This window comes from Blennius ocellaris, assembly GCF_963422515.1.
Source record: "Blennius ocellaris genome assembly, chromosome: 15".
NCBI lineage: Eukaryota > Metazoa > Chordata > Actinopteri > Blenniiformes > Blenniidae > Blennius > Blennius ocellaris.
This window is the reverse complement of record NC_137664.1, coordinates 16,487,296-16,500,723: the sequence shown is the minus strand read 5'-3', so window position 1 is coordinate 16,500,723 and position 13,428 is coordinate 16,487,296. Positions and strand designations below refer to the sequence as shown.

Here is a 13,428-nt window from a genome sequence, read left to right as displayed (position 1 = left end):
GCTCTCCTACTTTTCCCTTTCACCTTGTTTTTATATTGGAGAACTGAATTTTCTTGTAGATTGTGCTCATTACCCCAAGGCGTACAAGCCTGTAACTGTTTGTCTCCATGTCGGTGTCTGCCCCCAGGTAATAAAAGCAGTGGAGGAGAGCTATAGGTTACCAGGTCCCATGGACTGCCCTGAAGCGCTCTACCACCTAATGATGGACTGCTGGCAGCGAGAACGCAGCAATCGGCCCAAGTTTGACGAGATTGTTTGTTTGTTAGACAAACTCATCCGTAACCCCAGCTCCTTAAAAAAACTGGTCAACTCCTCACACAGGTAAGAGCAATTCATAACAATTCATTGAACTTAAAATATACCCACTTTTTGTTGTTTATGCACAAGGTTTTGTCCATGATATAATTAATATAAGTGATGGACTTCTATATTTAAATCTATGTATATTAACTAAAACATAAGAGCAGTTTTCATTTTTACTGTAATAAGTTTAATAATGGTTCTAATTGTTTGTCTACTATTCTGTTTTTCTAATTTCAATGGTTCATTGTTACCCATTCATTGGAAATTGGTGTAAATATCTTTTATTGAAGCAGTGCCTGGCTGTATAATTAAATCATGCACAACCAAGGTTTTTGTCATTGGAGAGAAAAGCAGAGAACTGAGTGGGAAGTGGCACAATTTTCTTAAACTTAAAGCATCAGTGTGAAGAGTGTTCAGTGGGATTTCTTGTATTGTCTTTCGGAGGTTCGAATAGTGTTTTCCCGCAATGTATGTTCACTGCATTAGTGTATAATGGTATGAAACATCTATAAGTGCTTTGAAAGACACATTTATGCCGACTCCTCATATTCTTTACTGAGATAACGAAATGTTAATGGTTTGTTGATTTGTCTCCTCTGTTTCTCACACACACACACACACACACACACACACACACACACACACACACACACACACACACACACACACACACACACCGAAATAAATAAGTCAGCACCACAACTAACTGCCTTGCAATGACATATGACGGTTGTCAAGATTAAAAGGACACCAACAACAGCGACGTCCTTTTGTGATGCCACACTTCTGTTCTAGCTGCAGCGTGGAGAATGTAGTTTAGCTAGCATGAACGTTTGTGTGTGATGGCAGGGAGAGTGAGCGGAATGACAAAAAGCTGTGATTGGACCGGCTTTCAGCTTTTGTGTGATGGTGCATAAGTTCAATTTTGACGCCTCGCTGGTGCCTGTAGGGATGGTTGAGCGCGGCGAAGCTCTGAAATGTATGTGCCAGCACAGTAATATTTATGATAATCGTCCGGGGCACATCCTTTAATCTACTTTTACGACATCTCAACACTCATGGGTGGTTTTTCAGAGAACAAAAGGGGAAATCAGTGGGTCATTTTGAAAAGTGTGTGCTGGGTTAAGGCTGCAGAAATACATTGAATTAAATAATAATCAGCTCAGTTGGTTGGGGTCGTTACCACAACTGTTTTGTCAGACTGTTTCTCCATGTTGTGACAAGCAAACATTTTAGAAAAAAAACATATAAAACTGTTAAATATCTTTTGAGAGTATCCTCGTATTCACAAAACTGTTTAATTAGTACAATTAACTGTTTGGGTAGCTACTTTTTAATAGACTTTTTTCTCCAACAGAGCCACTTTAATCTGTTTTGGGGATTTCAAATTATCAATGATAATAAAAAAGAAAACATTTAAATGAATAACACAAGTAGCAAGAAGTACATATAAACTCATTGAATCCTACCCCTGAAGTACTTTTGCATCTTTGCCAATAACTTAATTCATGAACAAAGCAATATATTTTTTTTTTATTTAGCATCAACCGACATCTGATACATGATGCAGTAATTTAATTATGCCAAACAGTATTTTAATACGTCAGTACATTCATACAAAATACAAAAAATTATTATTCTACAATTCTACACTTTTCTATAATAGTTGCAGTATATTTATCAATTCAATATTGTCAACAAACAAGCTCTCATAGTCATTATTAAATATTGTACCTCGCAAGAATCAGTTCTTTATATCTGTTTGTTAAGCAGAGTTATATTCATTTGTTCCACAGTTTCACTCCACTGTTAGTAATACAGAAACTAGTCAAAAGTAGTGCCCACTTTCCCTCTTTCACAAAACATTTTCTGAATATTACCCCGCAATAACTTCTTCTTTGCTTCATACATTATTTGAGTAGTTTTGAACTAGTTTTGAATAGATCATAAAACTAGTGGATTAGTGTGTTCGAGAAAACCAACATTGTGAACTATTACTATTGCTCTTTTTTGCAGAATAGAAAGTACTTGTAATGAGCTGGCATATGTATTTCCCCATACCTCCATGAGTAGTTTGAATAAAGTTAAACCAGTGAATTATAAGGAATGTAAAATGATTTTTGATCAAACATGTCTTCAGCTTTGTCTGAAAGCTATAGTTGCATATAAAGAGATATTAGTGGGTCAAACTCACCTGCTGGGTCAAAGAAACTGCTGAAGTTGAGGGTTTTTTTTAGGAATGTTTGTACCCATGCAACTCATGTGTATTGTCCTCTCTTCCTGTGATTCTGTGTCCATCTCCTCACCAGGGTCTCCAACCTGTTAGTGGAGCACGCCAGCGTAGAAGGGGACTGCAGCACTCGAAGCCAGACCGTGGGGGAGTGGCTGGACTCCATAAAGATGGGCCGCTACACAGAACTCTTCATGGAAGGAGGTTACTCTTCACTGGAAACAGTAGCTCAGATGACATCAGAGTAAGGCCACCAGCGCACATGCAAACACACACGGGTACAAGGACGTCAGACCAGTTTAGCTTAACTCCCTCAGGTTTGAAGACATTTGTGCCGTCGATTCCCACTGCAGCTGCTGTCCACCTTTTTTTTTCTTCTTCTTTTTTTGCAGTTTTTTAGTAGAAGCAATGAACATTTTCATGAAATGTTTTGAAGGTCAATGTGAGATGAGATGGGAATCTATTAAAAGTTTGTAAGCTAGTGAAACGCTCTAAAAAGCATGCACCCTTTATGGACCCGCGACCTTCAGTAAAGATAGATGTTAGCTACAGTAAATCTGTGTGACGTGCATGCTCATCGACGGGACCATGCAGAAACTACCACAGCAGTATTATAACAGCTTTTTTTATGTGCTTTAGTCGGGGCGAATCTAAGAGCTTTACCCCTAGGACATCTAAACCTGTGGAAATGACTTTTAGGGAGTTGTTAATCACCTACATCATGCATTTCTTTGCTAGCAGACTGCCTTAAAAATAGTGGCCTGTTGTTTGTTGTGCTGTTTTTCAGGGATTTGCGAAGAGTAGGAGTGAACTTGGCTGGACATCAGAAAAAAATTATCACTAGTATTCAGGAGATGAGAGTCCATATGAACAACACCACCTCTGCCGTAAACATCTGACGAAAATATGTACAGGCATGCAAGTTCACACACGTAATATGCACACACACACACACACACACACACACACACACACACACCCACATACATACACACGCATACATCCAATATGTGGACCTAGTATGTAAACAAAAGACTCTGTTGGACCTAGAACGGCTTAGCACTTTTGGTGGAGCAGGAAACCCAGAGTTCTACGGATCTAAACCCGGAGGATCCGCATTTGTGTGGAGTTTGCTTGTGCTGTCATCGGGGATATTTGACATTGCAGCGCTAAAACCAAACTGAACTGGACTGAAGGTATGGAGGACTAATGACGGTGAGCTGAACTGAACTTCAAGTGATGGTTTTTGTTCATATGATTCCAGTTGCGTGAATTGTTTTTTTTTTTTGGGGGGGGGGGGGTGTCTTTGATTTTGCACCGTTTGGATTCTGGAGGATGAAACACGGACCACGAGCTTTGGCCACATCGAGCAACCATTGTGTTTTCATTTTTCTTGGTTGCGTCACAGATCCGTACTTCATACAGTGGGACTCAAACTGAACTTTTTTGACTTGTCTCAGGTGAGATGAGCCCAGTTCATCAAAGCAGTACATTTCTTGTTCTCTGGCAGTTTTCTCCGGAAGTGCAGTTCCATCAGGAGTCACTGAATTGAGCATTACTGACAAGCAAAGTTCACATATGACAAGACCAAAGGTTAATTGTTTAATCTGAACCTGTACGACTAACAGAAGGTCCAGATCTAACCCAATGACAGACAATGCAATCTTTCAACACTGGACCTGATTGAGACTCTAAAAATATGCACATTTCCAGCCATTGGTACATGATACATTTTAAATAAGCTGAATTTTGCAGTGCTTCAAACCAGCAACAGAATTAAGGCACAGATTGTCTGATAGATTAATCTGGTTTTGTGTGAAAATCTGCACTAAAATGTTCATGTCTTCTTGTAGGACTCACACAGATATCAGCTCAATAAAATATGCATATTCAAACTGAATATGAAATAATTGACAGCTTTGTAGAATTGATGCTTTTATGCATGTTTTAGTAAACTGTTCATTCAGATTTTGGTGAATGTTACTGTATCGAATCACTTTTTTCTTTTTTTCTTTAGATTCAGGATCAGAAATGTGGCTAATCAGCCCTGCTGTTGTGGCTCCTTGCAGCTTTCACAAAATTAATACTAAATGAACATTTTTACGAAAACTCAAAGTGACAAATGTATTTGGTTTAAAGGAGCATTAATGGCTCTTTTGGTCAACAAAGGTTGCAGAACTTTGGTCAAATAGAACTACAGTCTCAAACCAGAACCAAAAGAAAACTTGATCTTTTCTCTACAATTCTGTTTGGAGGAGCTTCCAGGATGATTTGTTGATTTGAATGCGACAGACTCAGTGAATCTTGATGGAACAGTTCTTCAAACTGAGGATTGACTGCCCACCTGGTTCTCAATGACAGGACCGCCCGGACTCAAACCCAACTGTTGGTTTTTTTCCAATGGGAACACTCACTTAGATTTTCACAGAAACTCTGCAAGAGCTTCATTGCAGCCTTCGGTTGAGAGTGCATTCAGATCTCCGTTGAGCCTTCACTTTTGAACCGACAACCTTCAGGTACCACAGGAAACCCTCAGCAACCTGTTCAGTTCACCACGCCGCCGAGTATCTCTCACGAGCACGTCCGCCGCACCACAATAAACCTCACTCTTTACAGAACCGCTGAATATAAGGAGGCAATATTGATAACTTGATAATCATTTATTTATTTATACTTGTTTAAAAGAATTGCAAAACTTATGTGGACAGTTTGTGTTTTATCATAATCTTCTCTTTTGGACTACTGAGCAGCTCTGCCTACATGTCTTTCATGTATATAATGTATTATATATATTTAAAAGCAGGGAGCATTGTTCTTCTGTCTACCATTATGTGGACAAGTTCGTATTGATGAAGCATCTCAGAGTAGTACACATTAGTAAATAGTGTCAAATATTCTAAATTTGCATTTCTGCTACCTTGAACCTGGGCCACTGTCACTTGGGGGCAACCAGCACATCTGTCCCCATTAAAGGGTCCCCAAACAGGTACGCAGAAAAACGCAAATACTCATCTTATGTTGTTGGTGATTGTGTTTCATTTACAGTTTTTTCATTTACAAGACCTGCAAATATTTTCAAGTGGCCCAAAATGAGACAGCAAGAAATGCTCCGTTGTCTCTAGAAGCATGAGAGATGTATGCAGAGAGACTGACATACAAACTTGTGGTGTATCGAATCGTCGAAAGGTATTTAATGATGTCAATGATGAAGCCCTTGCTTTTGTTCTCTTTGATATGATATGGTATGCATTTGCTACTCAGTGCTTTATTGCTGAAACTTTTCACTGCTGTGTTCACCGAAGCAGAGAGTTCTCCCACTGTATATATTAATATCTTTTTATTTGCAGATGACATGCTAATATTTTTCAAGATCAGTGTACTGCTAGCGTTGGGATTTAAAGGTGGAAAACGAAATGAGATTGTAGAGTATTTTAGGAGGTGGTATTACCTGACTGTTTGAAAAGCATAGAAAAGCACATAAGAAGAATGTAGGGTTTTAAAGGGGTATTTCACATTTTATGAAGAACATGTTTGACTTTTAAATGCTCGGACCTTCGTCGATGCACAACAACCACTGAAGAACTCAAATATAGATGGAACCTGCTTTACTTGTTGCATTTAAGCTTTTCCTCGACTGGTTTTATGCAAGAATTTGAGTAAGAAAGGATTACCGCATAGGGGGTTTCTAAGAGTCAGAAAGGTTGTGCAGAGGGAAAGAAACATCTGCATAGTCTCTTAAGTCTACTGTTTAGAAATGTAGCTCCATCTCACAGAAAAAGAACATACTTATATTGTACTTTTAATTAAGTAAAATTGAGATCTGCAATTTTGCACGGTTTTCAAACCATTGTCACCGTTGTGGTTTCGACAAAAATGCAACCAACTTTTCTGGCAGTGAATTATACATGTGTAGGCTACTGTGGCTATGCAGATGGTACACTTAGCAGGGGAAAGCACCAGTCACGTGGTGCACAATATAAGGCATGTACAGCGAAAATACTAACATTGGGGGTTTCAATTCACCACCCAGCACGTTTTTAATTAAAGCCTTCCTCAGTCACGTGAATGCTCCCGGTGTTTCCCGGAGTTACGCGTGTTTGGATCCTTCCCAAATTTCCAGTTATTGGCTTTTTACCACCACCTTTTTGCAGCTTGATTTTAAAAACGTATGCCTGTGGCAAGACCATTTGGTGAAAAGTACACCCTTATAAGTGCCTCTCATCTTTTGAGCACCGTTATTTCCTCCCCTGCCAAAATGCTAACTTTCCTATGTATTCACTTTTCTTGCCAACAATGTCTACAGGCAATAAGAAGAATGTCGGACAATGTGTATGTTGGAACTAATTTAATTTGCACTTTATGAGAAATCCGTTGCCCTTTTTGTTGATCTAAAACATTTATAAGTGGCTGACTTTTTAGTGTCAAGGTTTTTCTTAAATATTTATTCTAGAATTACTATGATTACTGTGTCCCCTGAGGCCGATTATATCACTTCATAATACCAGTGCTTCCCATGGTGTAAAATTTGACAGTTAAGCACTAAAGATTGGTTATTGGTTCTGGGGAACAAAAACAAAGAAAGAAATTTTAATCTTTGGAAGCATCATTGATGTAAAGCACCGTTTTCTCATGTATGGCACAACGATACACCTTCAGAAGAAACAAGCACAGGGTTGGACGGACGTCTTGGGCAGTGAGTGATGTGACTGGGATACCTTTTTTTTTTTTTTAAGGCGTTAGAAGTACTATGCCTTGATGTCAATAATCCTTTTCATCAGACAGAGTGTATGAAACATTTTAAGCATAACTTAGTGCTTGAAGTGCGAAAACAGGCATTAAGTCGTAGGTGTTGCCAGCTACAATGAACATGCAGTTTAGGTGTTGCCGTCGGCTCGTTCGAAATGGCGTGATTTCATCTTAGCAGTTGTCATTTTTCACGCAGGGAAAAAGGAAAGCACAGCAAACAAGTCAAGACTATAGATTTATTAATGTGTTGTTACCTAAAATGACTGTCAGGATGAACTCTTATCAGCCATGCAGTGTTTATGCAGGAGCCAAATTTGTAGTGTCAAGTTAGATTACCTGACAGATTTGGTAAATCAACAACTTTGTTGGTTGATATTGAGTTGCAGAAAAAGTGATCAATTTCATTTGGTTCAATGCACAGAGGTTTCTGTGACGTCTGTATGCATTAGAGCAGGGGTACCGACTTCTATTCCAGAAAAGCTTCTCTCCTGCAGGTTTAGTTCTCTGCCTGCTTCAACACCCGATTGCATTGCCGGGCTTGTTACTGGGTTTTGTTGGATGCTTGGTGATGACAGAATCATTAGATTCAGGTGTGTTGAAGCAGGGAGCGACCTACACCATGCAGGGTAAGGGCTTCGGCGGAATTGGATTGGCTACCCCTGCATTAGGGTGTGCTGGGATTTTGGCTTCAAAACAAACATGCGATGCTTACTGAATACAAGCAAATGTACAAAAGCAATACCTGATACTGTCAGCAAAAATGAATACATAAATGCATGGGAATACAACGATTATAAAAGGTTGCACTAACTTCTGTAATGTTTGATAAATATCCGCAAAATGTAGGAAATTCAGAAGTGGGTGGGGCCTTTAATTTATTACAACTGTTATAATTATGATGACATGTTGAAATTCAAAATTTTAATTATTAAGCTCTTTCCTATTAATCGTGAATATAACTGCTACAGTGACCCAATGCAATGAGAAGTGGCATTATGGACACTTACATATTGTTACGTTTAAAAGCAACCATTGGTTGAAAAGATGTCAAAAACAAATTTGGAGACTCTGGCATTAAGAATTTCTGTTCAGTCAACTTTTTTCTACCATTGGCCCCACCCACTTCCCAACTGAAATGACTTCTCAGGAAGTGGAAAATAGGTACATTCATTGGGTTGCCACGCATCTGCTCTTCGGGAAATACAGGTTTGCGTTTATAGATTTAACCCCTCCACCCCCCCGGGTCGAAGACCACCATAACCATGTTATCAGTAAGTCACGCATATGGTTTCAAACAACTGAATAACTGTTTTGTGATTCATTGAAAGCACAGTAAAAATACTTAGCTATCGATGTGCTATTGGTTTGTCTTTGAGACTGTCATGTATTATGTTTGTGTTGATGTTTTTGTAGTGTGTTTTCAAAGTCTTTATTTTTGCAATAAAATCTGAAGAAAAATGTTAACGTGGCCGTCATTGTCTGATCAGCAAAACGCAATTCGGGGCACATTTCATTTGTTGAGGAAAACTGATTCAGCAGTTACAACATTGGACCGTCAATCCAAAGATCAAGACAGTAGGTTGTGTGATTCTAATATGATCATTGATGAGCAAAGAAAACTGTCACCAGCCTGAGCTGCACTGTGTTTGCTGTTATCCTGAGCCAAAAGGAGAAATGTTACCAGGGAAACATTAACCTGTCAGCACTGCCACGGTGAGTGTGCTGATAGGTAAGTGTAGACTGCATGTTGCACCTTTTGTCATATGGTTTCGAGACCTTATAAGAATTCGCCTTGAATCCCAATGAGTATGTTTTTGTCATTTAAACATCTATTTGACCTGATAGTTGGATTTATCTCCAAAGTTTAATGTTTTCCTATCCGGGGATCTGTTGCTTGTTATCTAATCCTCTTTATACTGGCTCAGTCAGATTCACGTCTGTCTTTTTAGGAACACGTGTCTATTGCAACACTGCCATACTGTCTGATTTTGGTAAGAATTTTTTTGCTTGATTAAGGGTGGCTGGTTTCTGTTTATTAAACCTAAATATGCTCCTTTTATGCCGGTAAATTAGAATGTGTATTTCAAATGTACAGCAGTCATGTGTCACAGCCTTCAGGCCACGAGTTGGCATTCTCGGTCGTTTTCTTGATGAAACCACACACACATATGCACACTGGGAAAAATATGCTATAAACAATAACAATAGCTGATACAATACACATTCATATGGACAGCCAATAAAGTTGGATTGTTGATACGGGAGAGTGAGCTAGATTGACACTCAATTGACAATGTCATGGCACATTATGGAGGCCACCATTGTTATTATCCATCTACTCACACATGTGCAAAGGAGCTATTTACTATGGCTGTGGTGCGCAGCATTTCAGCAAAGTACGGAGTGTTTTGGAAATGTTGCTCAGTTTCTGTGGAAATGGGGGGGAAATGCATTTTAAAAAAGTTCCACCTTGCATTTTCAGTGGCTGCAAGCACTATTGTAGTGGAAACAGACCCCAGAAGCTTTCGGTTCTCACTTGAAAATGTAAATGGACCCTTAGAGTGAAACTGAATGCTTTGTAAACAATTGTACAAGAAGTCCTGAGGCCTGGCCTGCATTTCACAGAAATGTGTCTGTATATAACTTTGTGATCTGTCTTGATCCATTTTCCAAACACATTTGTCATCCAGGGTGGACTAAAAAAAGTTCTGAAGGTGGACAGATGCGGGAATACTACAGAGCTAGAATGCTTCTTTAAAAAAAATGAAAATATATAAAATAATGTTTATATCTAAAATGGTAACTGTAATCAGTTAAAAATATAATTTCCCATCCAAAAAGTTGCAAATAGTAAAATGTTTGAGTAGTAACCTTTGGAGACAAATGAACCACAATCGAGGTTGAGTATCGGAGGGAGGCAAGGGCAGCGCTTCTGTCGATGGTTAAGTGCTGATCACCTCCATGTCTGCAGCTCTTCTGTTTATGGAGCGAGAGGTGATCAGACCCTGACCACTGTCAGGTGTGCTCCATCCACCTACCTCCCACACAGAGCAAAGAGGTTAGTATTGAATGCTGTGTACATGTTACAACAATGAATATACTGTGTGTCTCTATACAGTCAAAGCAAGCAAGAGATTTTGTGCATGTGGATTGAGTACTGTAGGAGTAAAATTATTGTATTTTCAAATGGTGTCGTTCAAGGTACCAGTACTTTTGGCTACTGTTAATTCCTTTGCAATGTAGGCAAGAAATAACTTGAACACTAATTTTAATCAATGTCTCCCAATGGAGCTGCCATAATTATGACTGTACTATTGTAGTTTTGCATCTTTGCTTTTATATCTGACGTTCAGTCACATGTCACTAACAATTAATTCACATAAGACCTTTTATAATGTATACATCTACCATGTGTGTATAACAGTACAACATTGTGCAAACCTGACAATGAAGCTTTACAGTTAAGAGAATTGTGCAAGCCCCTTTTCAATGTATAAATAGATTTAAAACACCTCATTTCTGATGATCCTGATGATATTAGTGCTGCTTTGTTTACACTTGCACTTAGTCGTGCAGCCTTGAAAATGGATGCGTTAAAAGGGGGAAAGGCCCACTGAGACTGCGTCTGCACAGCCACGCGGGTTGCCAGTTTCACCTCATGGGAAGAGGCACGTCGCTAATTTTAGCAGCTCTGAACGGAACATAGTTCAGCTGGTAATTAAATGTTTTATAGATGCACCTGTGTGCTTTGCAGCTTATTTTCACTGCCGTTCATATGCAGTGGTATTAGACCAAACTGCAGGCTGTGAAGTTTATTATTGTTATAGTCTTTGTTCAGATTTGTGATCTGGTTTCCACTGTGTTTATCAATCGTGTTGGTTTGTATGTAATGAGCTTTCCTTTTGTCAAACGATATAATTGCTCAAAGATGTTTCCCAGGCATGCAATTAGACATGGTTTAGTGGCTTGGATACCAACTGTCGGGGTAACGGGAGCGAGTTACCAGTTTTCCTCTTTGTCTATGTGAAGATTTGAGGGAAGCAGATAGGGATAAATAGGTTTGGAAAAAAATAAAGCTTTTGATCTAGGTTTTATTTGATTTTTTTTCGCCCCCAGTAAAGACAGTCACCCCTCTTTATACAAATATTCATATCTTTTTACGTTAATCTATTGTGTCAATGTGATTGTCAGCCATGCATGATGGTTAAACAACAGAAGCCGGTCAAATACAGTTCATTGTTGAGTTATAATGACAATAAGCTGTGGGCTTCTGTAAGATTTTTGATGTTTTAAAAACCTGATGATGCAAGGCCTGGCAATGATGTGCCTGTCAGATGTGGGAAAATGACCTGCTGATGTCAGCAGCAGCCTGCTTTATTGTATGTTAACGCTTGTCTAAACATTCAGTAATTTGAAGGCACAGCTGATAATTAACATTGTGAATTGTAAAAGACTATTATTATGGGTTTCAAGGGGGAAACTAGCTTTAAATGTAAGCACTTAATTTTTTTACTTCCTATTATGATACATTTTACATTGAACCGCTCAGTCAGGTTTACATAAAAATCCCAAATGTGTATGATATTTGACATAACCTTGAATCATGAAACAAGGTGACGCTCCATTCCTACAGTAGTTTATATGTAAATATCACAATAGCACTGAATTTTTTATTTATTTTTTTGCTTCAAATCAAATGCATGTACTCCATCTCTGGGGGAATCCACTGCCTGAATGGCTCAAGGTGATTATTACGCTCAAACACATGAATTGTGTGAAGGTGAAATTAGCCATCACACGATCAGCATGGCCATTACAAAAACCTCTGTATCAGCGGCTCCAAGCTCAAAGAGCACACTGGTGCACGCGAGTGACGGGATTGCACAGGGGCCATATTCCCACCGGTGCTGACTGGGACTGTTCTTGGATGGATAGATGCGTTTCTGGCTCTGGGCTCGGTCAGCCTCCCTCTGTTTTGACGGGCTCAGTCTGCCTGACTGCTATATCCTTGTACATCTCCATATCTGCATGACATTTGGCTGGCAACTCTATTAGTTGGGTCTGCCTTCACAATTTTGTGTCCCCGGTCTGCTGCTCATCACTGTTTTGCTGTCTATTAGGCTGTCACCATGTCAGGCTAAAGTCAGGTGTCCCAGGGCACGATAAAGTAATTTTCTCTTGAAGAGGTGTCAGTGGTCGAGGCGTCCCGGGGGTCATTTGAAAATCATTGCAGAGATGCCTTTTTAATCATTATGAATGACCTTCAACACAACCTTGGCTGTCAGTTTAGGTGTGATTGTGTGGGTGTCTGTGAATCTATGGCTTTGTGAATGCAGCTGGTACATCCATCCATCTTTGTCTTTATATGCAGATCAGCCATAACATTATGGTCATCTGTTTGACATTGTGTAGGTCCCCTTTTTGCTGCCAAAACAATGCTGACCCATTGAAGAATGGACTGTAAACCTCTGAGGGTGTGCTTGTGGTGTGCAGCACAACATGTTAGCATGTTTGTTGTGAGATGGAGCCTCCCTAGACTGGACTTGTTAATTAAAAATTATAATTGAAAGGGACAAGCCGAGATACGTTTTAAAAGACTTCTTTTCAATTTTGGAATTAAACTTGTTTAGCTGTAACGTTAAATCCATATTGACCTTTGATTACTCTTTTTGATCATCAAAGAAATCCATCATAAGCTAATATTTTGTTTATATGCCACAATATTAAGACCAATTAGCCAGTATTGAGTAGACCAACCTTTTACTGAACTCTAGGGAATTTGGAGCAACACCATAGTCAACACCATATCCTGGTTATTGTATTCCTTTAACTCGGCCTTGGCCTTAGTTTTATGTGGCAGAGGAGCACTATACTGCTGAAAGTGGCCACTGCCACCAGGGAATATTGTTTCTATAAAAGTGTACACACAACATTGCTTACAGAGGTGGTACATGTCAAAGTAACATCCACATGGTTCGCGGGACCCAAGTTTCCCCCGAGAACAACATTTCATGTGTTCCCCAGATAAAAGAGGTACATGCTGTCCATGTGGTGGAAAATAAAACATGACTCCTCTGTTGCTTTTGTCCAGTTCTGATGTTCACATGCCTGTTGTTAGCTTTCAATAATGGACACAGGCCAGCAGGAGC

The 13,428-nt window shown here is 39.3% G+C and overlaps 1 protein-coding gene across 1 annotated transcript in view; it reads left to right on the top strand.

Moving 5' to 3' along the window:
- Positions 1-3,432, top strand: part of epha5 (EPH receptor A5) — a gene marked incomplete at both ends in the record, with an annotated part of 78,364 nt that extends 74,932 nt beyond the window's left edge. The window contains 3 exons of the mRNA XM_080509650.1: positions 128-321; positions 2,613-2,777; positions 3,321-3,432. Coding sequence (XP_080365776.1) covers positions 128-321; positions 2,613-2,777; positions 3,321-3,432 — 471 coding nt within the window. The remainder of the gene's footprint in view (positions 1-127; positions 322-2,612; positions 2,778-3,320) is intronic.
- Between the last annotated feature and the right edge of the window lie 9,996 nt (positions 3,433-13,428).